General features: G+C 34.5%; 2 protein-coding genes across 3 annotated transcripts; one reads left to right on the plus strand and one right to left on the minus strand.

The window, feature by feature from the left end:
* Positions 1-2,741: 2,741 nt before the first annotated feature.
* LOC112514830 (translation initiation factor eIF-2B subunit epsilon) lies at positions 2,742-7,610 on the minus strand. 2 transcript variants are annotated; one of them, XM_025121449.1, is made up of 4 exons: positions 7,491-7,610; positions 5,233-5,406; positions 3,177-4,941; positions 2,742-3,088 (listed from the first exon to the last, which is right to left on the minus strand). In XM_025121449.1, exons 2-3 carry the CDS (start codon positions 5,362-5,364, stop codon positions 3,208-3,210), a joined length of 1,866 nt encoding a protein of 621 aa, XP_024977217.1. In that variant the 5' UTR covers positions 5,365-5,406; positions 7,491-7,610; the 3' UTR covers positions 2,742-3,088; positions 3,177-3,207. The 2 variants fall into 2 exon arrangements, with proteins under 2 accessions (XP_024977217.1, XP_024977216.1); XM_025121448.1 differs by having other exon boundaries at positions 3,177-5,406.
* Positions 7,611-18,759: 11,149 nt separating this feature from the next.
* Positions 18,760-19,896, plus strand: LOC112514472. The gene has a single exon (XM_025120959.1). It carries the CDS (start codon positions 18,773-18,775, stop codon positions 19,769-19,771), a length of 999 nt encoding a protein of 332 aa, XP_024976727.1. The 5' UTR covers positions 18,760-18,772; the 3' UTR covers positions 19,772-19,896.
* The last annotated feature ends 1,237 nt before the right edge of the window (positions 19,897-21,133 follow it).

Genomic DNA, 21,133 nt, shown 5'->3' on the forward strand with positions numbered 1-21,133 from the left:
ATATATATATAGTTAATTTTATTGTATTATGATAAATTTTCACATATTTGATTAAGGAGTCATTTACCAAATGCTTACTTGGTAAGCGCTTACCAAATCATATTATCTTTATCGGATGAATGTAGCAAGGATTGTGAGTTTACCCGGTAAGAGCAATGACAAAGATCGAAAGTCTTACTCGTTAAGTGAGGGTGATAACTCTTAGCGGGTAGATTGTTGCATATGATGTTATTTAGATGGACTAAAATCGATCATGAATATTGAATGTTATAATTGTTAGATACGCTTAACTTTTGATTTATCGTGAATAATTTTGACTACTCAGACAACTTTAGAATATCTGGTAAATATCATTCCAAGATCATGTACTACATTGCAGGCGAATAAAAATATTGAACTTCATAGCAAGAATGATCAACAAGTCTTGCAATCACAACAAATAGAACCACGRTGGACGTATCAGTGTCTTGACCTGCACTTCACCTTATTCACATATTGATCATCAGATCTTCTATTTCTTGCACTTTTCTTTCGAGTCAGATACTAGTCTTGGTTGCATAGTTGAGAATTACGGTTTTCATGCCGCATTGACTTCAACAATTTCCTAACGACGTTGAAAATTCTATGCCTAAACATCGTTTGCAAATAGTATGCATTATTTCATAAACTAGATAGTGATAGTTTTATTTTCACAAACCTGTGATTGTTACTACTCTTGAAATCCCATCTTTTAGTAAGCCAAAAGATGAAGAACGCTGAGATAATAAGAATGAGCTAAAGTTAAAATTGATTGATGTGCCAAAAGGTTGCTTATCATGGCTCTTCCTCATAATCTTTTCGAGTCATTGGATTCATGTAACATGAAGCATTGGACAATGAATTAGAACTCCACATTTGAACTAAATAAAATTAACTGATACCAACATGGAATCTTTCTAAAAAAAATTTATACGACAAAATGAAAGAAGACTTTCATCTCCAAGTTTAACATAAACGTATTTTGAGAATACGCCTTAACAACAATGATTAACAATGGCTCTGAATCCATTATCATACGATGAGAGTTGTCGGTGTATTGGGTCCGGGAGCATCCCGATGGAATGAACAATATAGAACAGTTTACTAATTGATTAACGTGTTCAAATACAAGATGCATGTTGAGTACTACTAATATTCTAGAATACTACGGAAAAACTGATAACTAACTAGATAGTCTTTCGCTCTCTTAAAACCATATGAAATCAATAAATAAAATTGAGAAGGAAGCATGAGCTAAAGGTTTATGCTATAGTAAATATATTAGCATGAATATAGTTATAGTATAAGCATCAACATTAACCGGATAAGAACCACCACCTTACTTACCGGGTAAGATTCTCGGTTAAAAAGATGACACGACAACATTGTTGTTAAAGATCATCATCTCTGATGGGGTAAGGGGCCGTTTACGAAACGCTTACCTGGGTAAGTGTTTGCCAAGTCACATTACCTTACTGGATGAATATGACAAGAACCAAAAACCTTAGCCGGTAAAAGGAAGGCAAGAACCAAGAGTCTTCTTACCTGGTAAGTGAGGGCAACGATTCTTACCATGGTTGGCACTTACCTGGTAAATTGTTATTACGGTGCCGTTTCGGTAAACTAAAAACTTGTCATGGTAAGCACTTGCCAGGTAAATGTTTGGTAAACAACCCCCCAAGTGTCTCTTACCTGGTAAGAGGCAATAAATGTATACTTACCTGGTAAAAAGCAGTAAGCAGCCAAAACTATTTCCTTCCAATACCCAATAACTCCTCATAAAAACTACATGAATCTATGTTATTTTTCCCTTTTCTGTGCAAGGTCCATCATTATGACACCATTTTAACTTTTGTAGTCCATTTTTGAAGGTATGTAACCTTGAAATTTAAGGCTATATTGATAAACTAAAGCTAACAAAAGGCCAACTTGATTAAGGGGCCTTTTACCTAAACACTTACCCTGTAAGCACTTACTGGTAAAATTCAACACTATCGCTTACTTATCGGGTAAAATTTTATTCACCAAAACGCATCATATGCAACAATTTATCCCAGTAAGCGCTAACCATGGTAAGAGTTGTCGCCCTCACTTACCGGATAAGACTCTTGATTTTTGTCTTCGCTCTTACCGGATAAGATTCTTAGTCCTTGCCATATTCATTCGGTAAAGTAATGTGACTTGATAAGCGCTTACCAGGGTAAGCATTTGGTAAACGGCACCTAAGAAACTCATCATCATAATAACATACAATAAAGACAGGAAAATTACATAATAAGTAGCAGAAAATCCCTGATTTAGGATGCTAGTGTCCAAAACCATCATGATTTTTTGACTAGCAATTACAAGGTCAATATCAGACTTTTAAACATATATTTCAGATGTATGTAATGGATATGAGGCACAATTAGAAAGAAATTTGAATATAACCTATCAAGTGATGAACACAATAACAAACAGTAAGAAAAAGGAACGGTTACTCATGACTTTGCAGAGAAGACGGACAGAGAAGTAAAAACCAAGAAAATGGTTGAGTTTTCGAGCGAGCTAGAGTGCACGACAAAAAAAAGATTGCGGTAAACAGTGCCGCAATTAACGGCACCACGATTTCCCCTGCTATTCCGTCGATGACTGCAGACCGCAATACCACCGCTATAGCAGCGCAGCACAAGACGAGTTATACTCAACATACTTGTAAAGAAAAAGCAATCAAGTTGGCAGAAAATATTAAACACACCCTCTCTCTTCGATTATAGAAACTGGAGAACCTTTTGAGTAACAAAAGCAATAGGAAATCGGTCTTGCCTAAATCCCTACCAAAACTTTAATCTATGCTTAAATATTTGTAGGAACCATGAAACAATCCAAAATGTTTGCAAAAACATAGGTTTAGACAACTGAAAAACTAACCCATTGGTAGATCAAAGAACCGTGTTTTTCTCCACCTCCTTCCCCTGTAATCATGTTGATCAAAACTTTGCTTTTCGTGAGGCAAAAAAACCATATCGGACTCCTCCGCTACCCGCATTGCTTTACTACCTCACCTTGTTCAACCATTTCAAATCAGTTTCTGCACAAACAACGAAAAAAATAAAGAACTAGTTATCAAGGTAACATTAGAAATAAGAAGCAGATAGCATATATGCTGATCTAACAACCTGTGAGGTAATCAATTTTTTGACCACATTCTCAATCCTCTTCTTCCGATGCCTCGTTCAGCCATTGGATGAACTTCTCTGATTGCTTGACAAAGACCTTATCTGATTCATCTGCATCTTCTTTTTCATTTGCCCAGTTGAGAATAGCCTCTTCTTGTATAATATCTTTGTCATACAGAAGGTGCAAAACCTGTACAAACAGTGGGGCGTACTCCTTGCCGGACTCCAAACACATTTCCTCGAATTTCAGTATCACTTCAATTTCATCATCTATACCTTGAAGGTAAGGCTTCAGTAGTTTCCCCCAACGTGAAATGACATCATTGGTATTCTTGACCAAATCAGTAGCTGAATGGTGTGGAGTATCTAGTGCCAATTTCATCATGGAATAAAACAATGCACTAGCGCAGTTCTCAAGAGCCATGTTGTGTGACAACCGAAGTGAGTTCACTTCTAGGATTATATGGTCTTCTTTGACATTTTCATGAACAGCCCTCAAGAATGTTGCTTCAACCTCTCTCTCAAAATACTGAGACTCATCCCTAGTATCATCTTCAGACTCTGTAGCTGATTCTCTTTCATCAGCAAGTGGAAGAAGAGGGTCATCTTGATCGGGAAATTCAAGATCATCATAAACTGCTTGAGTAAGCTCGATAAGTTTCTGTGCAGGAATTGGTGCGACTGAATGCCTCCAATCTTCTTCACGGGCAATTTCACTTATAGACCATATGAAACCACGGCCACCGTTACCAATATCTGATGAAGCTGAGTATTGGATTTCAGACAGATCATTAGTTGAATCCCCATTCTCTAGGGTGTTCGTGGTGGATATGATCCCACTGTTACTGTCAGCATATTCGAGCTCCTCATCACTATCTTGTTTCACAGGCTGTGGAAGTAAGGAAACTTTCGAGTAGGCGGGAACAACAAATTCTTGTCCAACTACAACCTTGAAGGACAAAACAACACCTGGTTCCAGAATTGCTCCAGACTTCATGATGACCCCATCACATAATATTGAGTGTCTTAGTTTGCAACCATCTTCTATGGTAACGTTATGCCAAATATAGCAGCCATCAACAGAAACATTAGATCCAATTTTACAACCATCCCCGACAACTGAATTTGAAATTACCGTGTTGTTTCCAATAGTACTGCCTTTCCCAATATAGGTAAATGGTCCAACCTGCGCAGAACGTGATTGTGCTATATCTGATGCCCGATAGATGCCATGTCTTTCAAGTCTGGCAGCACTATTTATCGAAAACTGCACATCTGGCACCAGCGGGTACGTCCACCTCTGAATTATATCCTTACTTATTGAGTCATAGCTTCGAAAGTTATCAATCCTTGCAGCATAACTTGAATGAATTTCATGAGTGAATATTTTATAACCCATAATATCATCAAGAAGCAATCCCTTAACAAAGTGACGACGTAGATGCTGATAATCGAAATTGTCAGTAAAAAGGCTGAGTACTTCAGGGGTGCATATGTCTATATAACAATCTTGTTTATCATTCTGTAGAGATATAGAAGGATTTTCAGCAAGAAATGCCTTATCAAGTGTCACGGTCCCTTTGAGATCATCTGCCTTGTCCTCATAATACAGCAGCTGCTTTGTACCAGGATCAATTGCCATAATTAACTCATCAGTTCCAAGCCGTGTTTGGCGAGTAACTTGAGAAGGTTTTGATTGCTTAATAACCATTGTCATCACAGCATTGTTGTCCTTTCGTCGTCTATCCTTGTGTTCATGAAGTGCCTGTGTAAGCATCATGTTGCTGACTGTATCTCCACTAACAAGTATGAAATCACCTTGTATCACATTACGCTCATATATTATGCGCAAAGCATCCCCAGCGCTGATACAATTGAGTGATTCGATTGTTGTGACAGAAAAGTTTGGTTGGTTGACCCAATTGGATTTGTCCAAATAATTAATTATTTGCTTAGAATGAGAACAACAGAACACAAAGACTTCTTCAACACCAGCAGATTCAAGCCATGCCAAAGTGTAATCAATCATAGGGGAGTTGACCAATGGTAAAAGTACCTTTGGGCATTCAAGGGTGATAGGCCGGAACTTTGTGGTGAAGCTATCGGCCAAGAGGATTGCTTGCAATGGAACACGAGCCAAATCCTCTACGGCATCTTCTGCTTTACTTCCCCCTTTCTTAGCTACCATCGTTTGGCAGCTTCAATTTTAACGCTGATACCCCTTCCTCTCCTGCAATCAAGAAAACAACATACAGAAGCCATCCTCAGGTCACAGATAAACAGAAAACCCACATGTTTGGGTGTCTAGAAACCCTCAAATTGGCCTTCAGAAACAGGATCTACTCAAATTAATTCTCTCCTTTTTCAATGATGGTGACGAGTCCAGGAACTTCAGGGGTAGGAGTCATCTTGAGCTAACAAAATTTCCCAGCAGGGATACCAATTAAAGTTCACTTGTTCTTAAGAGATCAAATACCTAAGCAGTACTAATCTTGAATCTAAATGATGATTTCAAAAATTACATTCAAATATGAAAGAAAACATGGACCCTCATTAATTACTAATGAACTGAACACAAAATCTACTGTACCCAAGTATAAAACAAACAAGTCTTGCTTCTTTACTTATGACATTTCATCATCGCTTCTTTATCATTTATCCAAGCCGTTATCTATGTAAGTTACCATAAGACAACCCAACTAACCAAACACTGTTGAACTAAAACAAAATTAAACTAATTAACACATCCTAAGTTAATGATTTAAACCAATTCCAACAAACCCCTAAATTATACCAATTCAGAGAAATTCGATTCAAATTTCTTAAACCCCAAATCAAACATAATTGGTAACCCTAATTCTTTAAACCAAAATGCATCTCAACAATCAAACTAACACATTATACACAAGGGCAGAGCCATGAATATTATCTAGGGTGGTCCTTTTGAATAAAACAAGTGAATTCGAAAATATTGTATTTGGTATGTATAGATTCTAAGTAAGCATCTGTTAAGCTTGCTTATTTTCAAGTAATGTGTTTATAACTTGCTTACTGTGGGTCTTGTATTGATCACATCTCTCACTTTATTCTTCAATTGGATCCTTGGAAACATATGCGAACTAATTGCATGCCACGCTACCCAAACCTCCGACAGAATTGTGAACTATATACTTCCTTCATTTTGCTCAACTTATCCATAGATGTCAACTATCCCAATAATTTGCAAACACGGATAATCGTCAAATATCCCAAGGAATTGCATTTAAGTTTACACTATCAAGACATTTAAAAAATGTGTAAATTGTCAAAACTCAAGATAACAAAAGCATCAAAACACGTCAAACTTTAAGTTCCAAATCCAAACTAAACACGTGAAGTGTAATCCATAATCTAATACAACTGAATCATCCAAGATAAAAGAAGCACTCAATAACAGAAGCATTAAGCATATTCCAAACAAGTCAATTACTCGAGTCTAAGCACGTAAGGACCGATTCTTGAACCTAAGCCCTACAAATTTCACTGTATCTAGAGGGGAGACTGTGAGAGGCAGAGCAGCAACAGGCCAGCGGACCCCGCGAGCTTTAAGTTGGGAATGTGGTTTTCGCTGAGTGCGTGAAGTTGGGAACTGGATTTGTGAGTCTGTCACAGCGGTCAGCAGGCATGGCTGCATGGGAATGGTGCGGGGACCCCAATCCCCATCCCGGTCCCCGCTACGAAATATGATCGCATCCCCAACGAGGAAACGGGATTTTTTTCCACACATGTTTAAATTTTACATATTTCCAATAAATCTAAAAGAGTATCGAAAAAAGTTTAGTCATATAAGATGTGTGTCCCTTACCCAATGTCCATTATTCTAATCTATTAACAGGCCCTCCAAGTTAAATCTAAACTAAAAAACCATAGGATAACTTTAATAGAATTGCAGAGTTCCATTTACCTTTACTGATCTATAATCAAATGGAATAAGTATGAAATTTTCCTTTTCTTTTATCAATATAAACTACCTCAAAGAGCATCCAGTGCCCCATCAGCTATGGGCATATAAGAAGAAAATAAAAACAAGGAAAAGTGATATCCCTACAATTGCTAGCACCAATAATGAACATCACTGACATGAGCATACAGACAACAAAGTTCAAATACCAAAATCAAGGCTTACAGCTAGCAAGTTACAAAGGCTTTTCTATATAGCAAGTTACAAAGGATTTGCCATACAGTACATGGATTTGTGGTAGTAGATTTGCAATACAGTTAATGGATTTGCAAGCAAATGGACTTGAAAGTAGAAATCAAGCTGTCAAGCAATACCTCGCTGCTGTTGCTTGGGTCTCAGGTGGACGACGGTCGACGGCGGACGGCGTTCGCTGCTGCTGGGAAGGCGGAGGGAACGGCCGACGGGCGGGGTTCGAAATCGGTGCTTCTGTCGCCTGTGTGACGATTTTAGTTTCTAAAATCTAAACCTAACATAGGAGTTACTGAATTAGAATCAGGATACATAAATAATATATATTTTTTATTTATTAGTTAATATATATACCTATAAGGGTCGGGCCGATACCCGTTCCCGGTTCCATCCCGGTTTGAGCCAAACGGGAATTCTCGTCCTCGATTGAGACGGGTGAATCGGGTTTTCGACGGGTCAAAACTATTCCCATGCTTACAGGTGAGTAGACATGGGAATCTGGTGAGGACCCTGATGGGCCACATCTCAATCTCCGTTTCCATCCCTATTTGGGACAAGATCAGATCATTCGTAATTGTTTGATAAAACGCATTTGATTCTCCATTTTTTTATCTAAAAGAGTAAGACATGTCAGAAAAATATATATACAAAAATCAAAATATTCTTTATAAATCTAAAAGATACTAAATATAATTTTTAAATAAATAATAAACATATAATATATTAATATAATATCTTTAGTATAATATATGTTACATGTTTTAAATCTTCGTGTAAGGAGTATTTAAAATTTAAAGATGGAAAATGAAGTGGTTTGTTGCGAACTATCCGGTAAAGGAAAGTTGTAATTCAACGATGCTATGATTAAGAAGGAGATTGTATGCTTTGTGAACTTAATCAGATTTACGAATCGAAAGTGTGGCAATCTGTTGATATTCGTATTGTTGTTTGAAATATTGTTCCAAGAAGGAACAAAGGATCTATTGAGAAACGAAGAGGTTGGTCTTGTGATGATCCGCTGGAAGTCTCCTAAAAGCAAGAGGGGAGATTGTAATAACTCAAATACTAAACGAAGAGGTTGGTTACCCTCAGTAATTTACTTGAATGAATTTCGAGACGAATTTCTATTATATAACTCAAATCTTATATTTGGCAGTATAACGGAAGTGTAGGGGCAGTTTGGTTTATGTTATGTTTCTATGGAGACTCTACACCTTTGTGGGTAAAGAGAGAGCTTTTCCTTGGAGAAAAGACTCCTGAATGTGAGGATATTGATGGAAGGTTTGAAGGGGAAGAAGATTATTTCAGGTATGAAGTTCATCTTTTTCTCTAGAAGCATCTCCTTTATTTTAGGGTTTTGTGTTATTTCTGGGAATTTTCATTTAGAGCGACTCGTTGTCGTGGAAATATGAATCTTACAGTGAAAACTTTCTTTGGGGTTGAATTTAGTAGTGAGTTGAAACTTAGAATCGTTTTTTATTTGTCAAATATTTGAGGTTTTGTTAATCATTTATGAATTTGGGGTTTTTCTTCGACCTTGCATTCACTAGTTAAGTGACTTTTGCATTGACAGTTGTAGCAGCTAGCTGAAGCCTTGTCGATGAGGTTTGACTTTGGCTTTTCAGCTATGGTCAGGGAAGGATATCTGCGGTAGTTTCTTTTTCTGGCGAGCCTCCTGAAATAGTTAGTTAGAAGGGCCAACGACTCATCAAACTCTAAAAGAACAGCGTTTGTCAAGTTCTCAGTGATAGAAATAGAACAGGACCTAGTAGAAGAAATAGAAGGGTCAGCTGAAGGGATATCAGAGATCAAAGCTGACGAAGAGATTTTCATTTCCCTGAAGCCTTTTAGAAGATTCTTCTTCAGCTGATAGGATTGCTCATGATTAAGCAATATCCCATAAAGAGAATTGAAAGAAAGGAAGGACATGTCCTTAGACATCTTGAGACACATGTTATAATTATCCATGCTTCTGGAAAACATTCAAGGAATTTTGTCAGCGTCACTGAGTTGGAATATTCTCTTCCAACTGTCCTCAAATCAATGAGAAGACAATTAAAGCGTTGATGTACTTCAGACAAAGATTCAGATTTTCCACAAAGAAAACTTTCATATTGTCTTACTAAATTAATCTTCCTCGATTCTTGTACTTCAGAAGTACCTTCATATTGAACACAAAGAGTGTCCCACATGATTTTCGAGGTTTTAAGCTTCAACACTGAGTGATAGTCCTCGTCAGGAAGAGCTATGGCTATTATAGATCTCACACGAGTATCTAAAGACACTTTATTTTTGTCTTCGTCACTCTAATGATGAGGGAGCTACGGAATTTGTCGTTCAGGAATCGTGGTAGTCATAACAGTAGCAGAAACTGCCGGAGGGATTGCTGATAGAACATAAGGGTCATTCTCAATATAGTATGGAATCTCAGGATCCACACGTTCCAAAAAGAGAGACATCCGGTTCTCCAGAGACATCCGGTTCTCCAGAGACTGAAGTTGTCTCTAATAAACCACGGAGGTTTGGCAAGGAGCCATTATCGTGAATGTTTGTGCCCGTATTTTTGCAAAGCCATTTGAAAGGTAAATAAATTATCTAGAGAAAAAGAGATAATAAAACAACACTACAACATAAAAACAAACACCGCTATGATATAAATAAGAGTTTATGGGTAACAGTTTGTAGAAGGTGAGAATGATGAATACAAACATAGCAGCTTTCATTTTTAAAAAACTTATATTGATAAAGAAGATCAACACGGATTGCTACAGATTGTTTGCAGAAGAGATATGATACAAAGCCTATATAAACAATCAAAGATACACAGAAAATTACAGATAACAAGAAGAAAAGACTTGCTACAAGAAATAAGTTAAGAAGTATTGTGCTCTTCACTTGTTATAGTGGAAGTCTTTCTCTTAGACAGAGAGTAAAGAGAGGAATATATTCTTGGGTAAGATCTTCAAGGCAATGATGCTTGGATGTGTTAGAAAGATGTAACTGAGAAGAGAGAACTACTCATCTATTTATACTCATTGCATTAAATGCAATTTAGAAGGTACAAAGCGCGTGGCAAGCTTTAAGAAGTAAGCTTGTCCTTTGTTGCAGTATACAGTATTTTGGCCGTATATGAACAGTCTTCTTTCATAAAGTAGGTAAGCACGTTTGGAGACAATTGAGTGACTTGTACATAATTTTACTTTGAAAGGTATGTGTTTGTTCTTTGTGTGCAGAAGGACAAGACAAAAACTATCTTGTTCAACAAGATTCAATTGATCGTTGAAGATTGGAATGACGCTGAAGGTATCATCAATGTTCGCTGAATCTTGTGTAGATTTCACACATATGTAAACGAACTTGTTATCACATGTTTCGCCAACTCTCGGAGAGTCCGCTCATCTTGGTCAACCATCTTGACTTTTAGCTCATCTTCTTCCTCCTCTTTAGACTGAGAATCCTCTATCTTTCGTTACTCTTCGCTTTCGGACTTGGTGTAAATCAATATTTTTCAAGATGTTGCTTACCAGTGAACTTGAAGATTCACCCTGCGCTTTTCCGAGCCTAGCTAGCTCCATCTCTTGGTTGTCCGCTCTAATTCTGGATCTATGGGTTGGGATGTACATGTACGTGAAGATCTAAGCATAAACCGTTATCTTTACAATGTGTGTCAATGTATTAAATTTTATATTTATTGAATTTGAATTTAAAATCTATTTTTAATTACTTTACTGTGAAATTGTATTATCTATACTATCTATACTATCTTATAAAGCATTTGGCTAAAACTCTTAAAAACTCTTAAAACTCTTAAAAACTCTTAAACCCGTTCATCCCTAAACGATTTCATCCCTATCCGATTTCATCTCATATTTGTATTCGTGTAACTAAATGCAGATAAACACAATCAAATACATGATAAACATCTCATTTTAAATATAAAAAATCTAAAATAAAATTAGTATAATCATTAAATTCTAACATAATACTTAATTATTATCTTTATAAAATTTACAATATTAAACCAAAAATAAATTATTTCATTATTAAACTTAAATTAAATTATAATAAAAGAATAAATTAAAAAAATTACATAAAAAATAGGACTTTTAAATAGTTGATTTAATATTAATTTCGCTTATTTTTAAAAAAATTTATAATATTTCATTCAAAAATAAAAACATTTTATTTTTTCTCAAAATCACATAAAATCGCATTATAACATCGATAGAGCCAAAATATAAAACGAAACATTAAAATCAAGATGTATCTCGCTGCATTGCGCGAGTACCATTCTAGTCTTATTAAGCAAATTTACCAAAAGTCTTAAAGTCTTAAAATACTAAATGACCAAGATACCTTTTATACTACCCTTAGGTCACTTTTTCACCCCCTCCTCTCTCACATACACTCACCCCTCACATACACTCACCCTCTCACAACCGATTTTTTTTTAAATTATAATTTTAAATTTACATTTTATACCCCTATAATTAGTTAATTAATTTACTTTACGTCATTTATTTTTAAATGTTTCATTTTAAACATTTATCAAATTAACATACATAATCGTATATCAATTAAAACATGTTTAAAAAATACATTTTTATTTTAACAAGTTACACCATTATAATCGTCTCGTTAATATCTTCGAAATGAGTCCAATATTGAATAGTTTTTGACTTAATTATATTATTATATATTATATATATTGTGAAAAAATATTTTTAATAATTATGATTTGTACTTTTATAGTTATTTATTTATATATATATATATATATACTATTTTGGGGTCAGACTGTCTAAATTGCACTGTATAATATGTTCTGAGTTAATATGTTCTTGGGTTTTTTTGAAATATATATATATATACATGTATTTATTCAACTTTAATCTTAGTTCCTGGACAAGAAAGAGGGTAAGCAGTTGAAATTTCGTTCTAAAACACATATTTTTTTGGTCTTTTCATGGCTTATGATCTGTCAAATTTGTAGTTTTCTGTATTGGTTTTGAGTGTTTATCTTAAAACTCAAGTTTCTTGATTCTTTTCTCTTAGTGTAAATCAAACACATTTATGAAGTCGTTTAAATATGTTGGATTTTAAATTGTCATACAATTTTTTCATCGATAGTCTATAATTGGAACCATAACTCTTATTTATTCAAATTGTATTAATATGTAAAGACCAAGTATAACCTATATCATCGCTAAATCTTATTTTATAAAACCAGTGGAACTTCAAAATCGTTAAAATTCATGGTTCCCGCTGCATTGCGCGAGTACACAACTAGTATTAATGTTAATTATGCAAATATTTGCTAAAAGTATTTTTATTTTCTTTTTAAAAATTCAAAATTAATTTAAAATACAAAAAAATTAAATATAACCGATATTATAATAATTGTTTGTTTGTTGGTGATGAATTGAAACTCACTATTTTTATGGGTAACTGTTTACAAGCACAAAATAAGGATCGTTTTATAGTGTGATTGAAATAAATGTGGCTGTGGAAATAGTGTTTTACCGCTGCACCGAAGACGGTCTAACCCATCTCCTTTGCTCTTTTTTCCTCAATTTACAATCAACATCGTTTCTCTCTTTTTCTCATAAATTATAAAATTATAAACAAGGTAGGAAATTATCTAAAGGCCCTTAAGTTAACTAAAGTGTTTAAGACAACACTTAATATTGAGATGTAAACCATTAGGCCTTGCCCTAATGGCTACCTCCTTCCGTAAATGCCTTCCCTTGGGCGTGCCTACCCGGGTTCGATTCCAGGGGAGGACATGTTGTCTTTTCCGGTACTTGCTTATTAGGTATGACAAGTAGGGTTCACAAAACGTAGACCACGGGGCCATGAGGTCCCCGCCATTAAACCTTAATATTGAGATGTAATCATATGAGCCAAAATTAATGGAGATTGCTATTTGTATCCTTTTTTTAATGTTAAAATCGGGTTAATTCATACATTAAGGATGTAAAAGTGAGTTTTGGTGTTGATGTGTATAAAAATATGGATGCATTTAACAATGGGGTGCCCTATATGTACTCCTATGCGCTCCTAAATGCATCTCTACTTATGAATTTATTTCTCACACACATCAACACTAATACATGCTTTTTACATTCTCAATGTACGAAATGACCTGATTCTGACATGAAAGGAGGTCAAATATCATTACCCGTAATAATGCTAGAATGGTACTTGTAACGAGATATATCTCGATTTTAATGTTTCGTTTTTTTTTCCGTCTCTGTAGATGTTATAATGCAGTTTTTACGTGGTTTTGAGAAAAAAAAATAATTTTTTTAATAAAATATAAATTTGAAGATATCATAAAATTTTAAAAATAAATTAGTCAATATTAGTAACAAATAATTATTTAAAAGTTCTTGTTTTTTTATGTAATTTTCTTAATTCAATTTTTTTTAATTTAGATTTAATAACGAATTAATTTATTTTTTCGTTGATAATATAATTTTTTATAATAATAATAATTAAATATTCTGTTAGAACTCAATATTATTCTAATTATATTTTAAATTTTTTATATTTAAAATGAAATATTTTTATCTTCTATTTTTTTATTATGTTTATCGACAGTTAGTTATATAAATTCAAACATGAAATTTTAATAAGTTATACTTACGAACAATTTACTTGTAAATCTTAAATTTTAAGTAATATACATCAATAAACAGTACTTCATATATAAAAATATATAAAAAATGATTCAATACTTCATATATAAAAAATGATTTTTAAAAATTTATGTTAAATATTTTATTATTCTTTCCAATTTAATTTAATAAAAATTTAAAACTAAAAATGAATTTTCTTATTAAATAAATAAAAACAATTGGTTGAAATGGTCTTGAAGAAGGGAATTGAATGGTCAAAATATAATGAGACGAAGACTTTGGGAAAGAAATAGGAACCTTCCATTGCGTCGTTGGCGTGTACTACGACGACCTTATCAAACCCCGCGTAGACGGCATTTATGGAACCATCCACCCACCCACCCATATACCCTTCAACTTCAATGAAATTACAATATTATCCTTATACAATCAATATCATTATTTAATATTATAATATAAGAATTAAATTATGTGAGGATTAAAAAATGGTTAAGAAATCGTGAGAATCAATTTTAATTATTAATTGAATTTAATCTACGGTTATGGAAAATAATGATATTTTTGTAATATTTATAAACTTTGAAACTAATTATTAGATAAATGATAAGTTGAAAGGGGTATGTTAAGCATTTGACATTTGATCCATAGTCGAGAATGACGACCATCAAAATTATATTAATTTAAAATAAAATTTTAAATCAAAAAATTATATAAGAAACGAACGTTTTATTTTCTATAATTTGACGCAAGTATCATTATTTTTTATGTTTTTTTAATAATTGCAATTTCTTTACGTTGTTAAATCTTAAGAGTTGGGTTCCGATGAAAATGAGAGTTAAGATTAGAAGCGTAAAAAGGGATCTTCACCTTTAAATGCACATAAGGATGAGATTCACCAAAATGCACTGGATCAATCACCGTATCAAGCGCGATTCATCAGTGGGTTTGAGATTAAGGGTGATCAAGAGTCCATATCTCTTCGTATGCTTCATAACTGTCATTCTCACACGATCATTAGCTTCAATTTATTTATATAGAAATATATTTGTACTAATTACATTATACTTAGTAGGTTAAATCTTAAGGTAGGGTTCTGGTGAGATGAGAGGCCAATCTTGTCCTGAAGAACCAAAAAACAGAGCTCTTGGCAGTGGCATGCCAAGCATATCAGAAAAGCTGGTTAGTTGAAGAGACATGGGCAACCCTGAGAATTCCTTTCTGAACTTGATCCCAAATGAAGTGGAAGTCAATAGAAACATGTTTCATTCTTGAGTGACAAACATGGTTAGAGCATCCGGTGTCAAACCGGTGATAAAAAGTTTTTGAAGAAGTTAAACATTTCTAACTTATAATAAGTTGATAAGTACTTTTATAGAAAAACATAAGTTGTTTCAAATAAGCAATCCCAAACACCCCCTAAATATTATTTTTCTATTTTTTAGTAGGAAAAAATAAGAAGTGGTTAATAGGTAAAAGACAAAAACTGAAAAAGACAACTAAATTAGTAAAGCCACTAAACTTCCCCTACTCAACGGACATTGTTTTAATGGAGTTAGTGGTTAGGAACCACTTTCAGAGTAAAATGAAAACCATAAGGATGATTTTTAAACATATCAAAATTCAGGTCCCACTTTCAAACTTCTCACTAAACCCCAAGGGCCAAAATTAGAGTTTACTCTCCAAATTTATTTGTTTTGGATCGATTTACAAAATCTAACTTCCAATGAATGATTAGATTAGTTGGGTTTCTCCTAAATTTATTAGATTTCAACCTTGTTTTGATGCCAATTGTTAGGTTCTGAAGGTAACAATATGCACTATACAAAATGTCGAGGGGGTAAAAATAGTAATTTCAAAGATTAATACTTTTTATTATTAAATTTTCATTTCACAATTCAATAATTTGTTGTGGAAATAAACAAAGAATCAAGTGATTAATTGCCTAAACAACTTCTACTCTTTGACAAATATAACCCAAAAGGTACCAACATAGAAATCTTACTCGACCTAGATTTGTTCTAACTAAAGTAGTGTAAACAGTCGTGAGCAATTCATTGAATTTGGGAATTTTCAACTGGTACAAAGATGGCTTGATTTCTTGAATGCTCTGCTCTTTTAGCTCAATCTTTGCATATATTGCTTCTTCACACAAAGCTCATTTTTTTACCAATAAGGAAGGACACATGTATGCAATGTAGCATTAGCCACTGGCTCTGGTATACGAATGAGAAATCGTGCTAGACGATATCCCTATGATCCTTACAGTCTTGGGGGCTTGAAGTCCTTTTTGTTGAACAAGGCACCTTTTGTAGTTGAATTAGATAAAACATCGTTAGATGACTCCAATACTTGGCTTTAGTGGTAAAGGGCTTGCCTAGTTGTCAGTGGCTTCCTCAACCACTCGAGATCCAATTATGTGTTCAACTAGTGTAGGATCAAGTACTAAGGGGTTGTTTGTTTACCTCTTAATAGTTCCATTAAGAGGCAACTCTGAATCGTTAAGTGAATCTTGTTTGCCAAAGAAAAGTCTGTCTCTTAATGGTTCTAAAACCCTCTGAATGATTTTGTATCCTGAATCTCCCTTGACCATTAAGAGCCCTAATTTCATTGTACACAATTATCAAACAATTATATTTCATTTTGCACTATATCATGAGAGCCTTTTAATCATTCTGACCACTTAATCATTCTGCACCAAACCATTCAGCATTTGCCAAACAGCCCCTAAGGCTTCCTACTGATATCTTCATCAGGTGCTTAACAACTCAAGCACAAATAATTTTAAGCATATAGCTTATCAGTGCAATATCTCCATCCAATATCCTTTAATAACTCTTCAATACTTCTTTTGGTGAATCGGGTACTGATCTTCAAATGCATGTGCCCATCAGTGGTTGATCTTCGACGTTAGTAGGGAGTGATAGTACCATCAGCTACTGAGCTTTAGTGTTACCAATATAGTCAATCAGTGCCAATGCTCAGCTCAAATAATTTCTCCATATTTTGACTAAGTGTTGGATCAATGTGTATATTCATCATCAGATCACATTTAATTGGGGGCTCAACACAATGCATATTTTTGTTGAGCGGAGATGAGTTCTGAATTTTTTTAATCTTTTTAACTACTTTGAGTTGTGATAATTAAGAAACCCTAACCCCTACGTCCCAATGGGTAAAACCTTAAAATTAGAAAAGAAATTGGTGAATTAGTTTGGGCTTCGGTCGACACAAAATATAAACATATTAACCAAACCTAATAAAGAGAAAAATGAGCAACCAAAATAATGTTGAGAACTGTAAATACCAATCTCAACCAGCTAAGAAGTTTCATCTAAGTCTATTTAAGGTTGTATAACTTTTTCAGATGTGAAATGATATTGTATTGTTTTACATGTGAAGCAATACCGTGAAATAATACACTGTTATATCATTAGTACACAATTTTTTGAGGTTGTTGTTTGATTTTTCCATACTTGACTAAACATAAAAATATAATGGATTAGAGCATCTCCAAAGCAAGGTTCTTATTAGCAAAAAGTGTACTGACTTGTAAAAACTACGTACTATTGTGAAGAGGTTCTTATAAGAACCTCATATCCTCTAGGTGCTTGAACAAGAACCTTGATTCTTACCATGAATTTTGTAAAAAGTGACAATTTTTCTTATTTTTTATTTTATTGACTGTATGATTATTAATATAATAATTATTAATGCTGAAAGAGTCAATAGGACCCATAAAAAGAAGGTTCTCATAAGAACTATCAGATTTGGATTTTTGTTAATCCAAATTTTCTGATTTTATCCATTTAACATATTAATGATAAAATATAACCTAGTTATTCATTGCACTTAAATGAATTGAAATTAGTTTCTTAAGTAAAAAAATAATTATGTTAAAATTAAAGTAAATTACGGATTTGGTCCTTGTGATTTGTGTGAGTTTTGCGAAATTGGTCCCTCAAGTAAAGATAAAAAAGGGAAAAGGATGAAGTGCCTTCAGAGTTAATAGAGGAATTGGATGGACGTTAGAAGGAGGAACCAATTTGTTACAAAACAACATACGACGAGTTCTAACCTAGGGATGGTGATTTGCCTCGACCCTGTGAGGAACCCGATTCACCCGACCCGAACAAGGGCAGGGATTCCCTGCTAAAACGGGTTCCGAGGCCGGGGATCCCCGATAGACTCAAACCGGGGACAGGGATGGGGGATGTTACTCAAACTGGGGCCGGGGATCCCCGGTAGAATCAAACTAAATAATACTATTTATGGGGTTTGACTGGGGATTTACCGAGTTTTGACTAGGGATTTCTAGAGATTTGACCGGGGACGAGATGATAATCCCCTTACCCGCCGGGGACCGGGGCCAGGGGGGTTTACTACAAACCGGAGCCGAGGCTGGGGATTACAAAACCCGCCCCATCCCTGTCTCGTTGCTATGCCTACTCTAACCTATAATAAATGAAGTTCAAAGATCATTTTCGTAAAAACCACCAAACCATATGAACCAAATCCATAATTTACTCTTAAAATTATAATAAAACAATAAAAAAAAACACAAATAATCCTTAAACGTCGTTGCAACAAACGCATACATTGATAGAGTGGCTGGTGGCACATTGGTAATTACCATGAAATCCAAGGGTACTTTGTTGGTAGAAAATTCCAAGTCAACACCATCAACCCCATTAAACTTCAATTCCAATTCCCATTTCTCATTTCCATTCCATTTTCATTGTTTCCGTCTCTGTTCACGTTTCCATTCCATGGATAGAGAACAAGAACAGATGCAATTTCTAGGCCTCTTTGGCATCTTCAAAGAAAGCTTCAAAGTCATCATTTCATGGCGAAAAATCTTCACCCAGATAACCCTAACCCTTATCCTCCCTTTAACCTTCATCTTCTTAGCTGATCTCGAGATCTCCAACTTACTGTTTCGTGACATCGTACACACCTCGTACGAAAAAAACTTCAGTCGTCCCGGCACCAAACGATACAACAATCTCTCCGACGCCCTCTCGTCGGAATGGATTACCCTTTTGCTCTTCAAAGTCGTCTACTTCACCATCCTCCTCATCTTATCCCTCCTCTCCACCGCCGCCGTCGTCTACACCATCGCCTCCATCTACACCGGCCGCGACTTCACCTTCCGTACAGTCCTCACCATCGTCCCAAAAGTCTGGAAACGACTTGTTGTCACTTTTCTGTGCATGTTTGCAGCCATCTTCGTTTACAATTTCATCACTGTGGTGATCCTGGCGATTGATCTGGTGGCTTTTTCTAATACCGCTTTTGGAATCATCTTCTTTTACGTCGTCTTGGCTGTATACGTAATAGGGTTTGTGTATCTAACTGTTGTATGGCATCTGGCGAGCGTAGTTTCAGTTCTTGAGAGCTCGTACGGGATTAAAGCTATGGCGAAGAGCAAGGATTTGATCAAAGGAAACCGAACCGTTGCGGTTTCGATTTTCTTTATGTTGAACTTGTCTTTCTATCTGATACACTATTTGTTTGAGCATCTGGTTGTTCATGGGAGGTCGTTGCAGGTATGGAAGAGGGTAGGGTTTGGAGTGGTGAGCTTTGTGCTACTTTTGACGTTGTTTCTTTGTGGGTTGGTGATTCAGACGGTTCTGTATCTGGTCTGCAAATCGTATCACCATGAAAACATCGATAAGGGAGATCTGTCGAACCATTTGGAGAGCTATCTTGGTGAGTACGAGCCTTTGAGTGGAAAAGATGTTCAGTTAGAACAATATCATGTTTGAGCTCCTTAATGTTATTCATACACGATTCATAGTTTAATTAATACACAAATATTTTTTCTTTGTGTTAAATGTGTATTTTGCAAGTTTTCACATTTTGGACTTTGTAGAGGTGTTCATTCATACCGTCAAACTGTATAAACCGCTTACACCGTACTGTTTTGTGGTGCGATTTGCAGTTTTGAGTTATTAAACTGTGTTTCAAATCGCACTACACACTACTAAAATAATGAGTATTTTCTACGCCATTTCCGATGGACTTTTAAATAAACCAGCGAGAAGTTTTCGGCGGCCGTGATCCGACGGAAAATGGTCAAATCTGCTGGTGGCTCCGCCGGAAAATAAATTACTAGCGCCAATTTTTCTGGCGGCCCTATCCCCCGGATATCTTAATTTCTGGTGGATTTCCGACGGATAGGACCGCCGGAAATAACCCCCCGTTTGGTAGTGACACTGTATTTTGTATTTTTAAATTTTATATATATTGTATATATAATTTAATACTTATATAATATTTTTGGATTTTAAATTTGATCTAATTGACAATATTAATAAATTAAATTAATAATTTTATACTATTTTAATTATACAATATATATTTAAAAATAAATGTATTGAAATTTTTTATTTTTTTGAATTACGATAATTTTATTATATATTTTTAAACTTATAATTATTAAATTGTAAATATAAAATACGTTAGAAACAAACCATATAAATTTACTAAAATACTTCAAGTCTAAATATTTAATTTATTTTAATTATTTAATTAATAGATTATTTAATATTAATTTATAATAAGAAATATTTAATTATAATTTTATTGTTATTATTTAATTAAAATATAATTTGTTCGGATGTTAGAATCAAACGATTAATTATTTCCATTTTCCAGGCGGTTTGGTTAGCCGTCGTAATCCGTCATTATCCTTTTTGGTAAATCCAAACGGCGACGTATGAACCGACCTTCTCCACAAAAACCTAACACCCCCCTTTATTGTTTTATATTTTAGCCAAGCAGCTCCATCATTCTCATTAAATATCTTCTAAAATATTTATAAAAGAAATCTCAAAATTAAAAAAAAAAAGCCGGTAAAAATACAAAACCTTACATGGTTCAATGATAGTTCAATTCTGAATAAGCCACATTCTATACCATTAAGTCATTACAAAACAGTCATGTATAGCTGATCGAATAAGGTGTAAATTTTATTAAACCTATCAATGTACTAACAAACAGATGCTTAGTTTATATGTATATCGCACATGTGACATGTACGTTCTTACGTTTTCGTGTAATACGAATGTTCTCATTTGAACTCACCCCGTCACTAATTAAATTGTATTAAGATAAACTTACTTTGT

Source organism: Cynara cardunculus (assembly GCF_001531365.2).
Source record: "Cynara cardunculus var. scolymus isolate 2C chromosome LG 6, CcrdV1, whole genome shotgun sequence".
Lineage (NCBI taxonomy): Eukaryota > Viridiplantae > Streptophyta > Magnoliopsida > Asterales > Asteraceae > Cynara > Cynara cardunculus.

Bases quoted from the DNA above. Each gene is read 5' to 3' on its own strand.
- LOC112514830 (XM_025121448.1), bottom strand. From the start codon at position 5,364: ATGGTAGCTAAGAAAGGGGGAAGTAAAGCAGAAGATGCCGTAGAGGAT.
- LOC112514472 (XM_025120959.1), top strand. From the start codon at position 18,773: ATGGATAGAGAACAAGAACAGATGCAATTTCTAGGCCTCTTTGGCATC.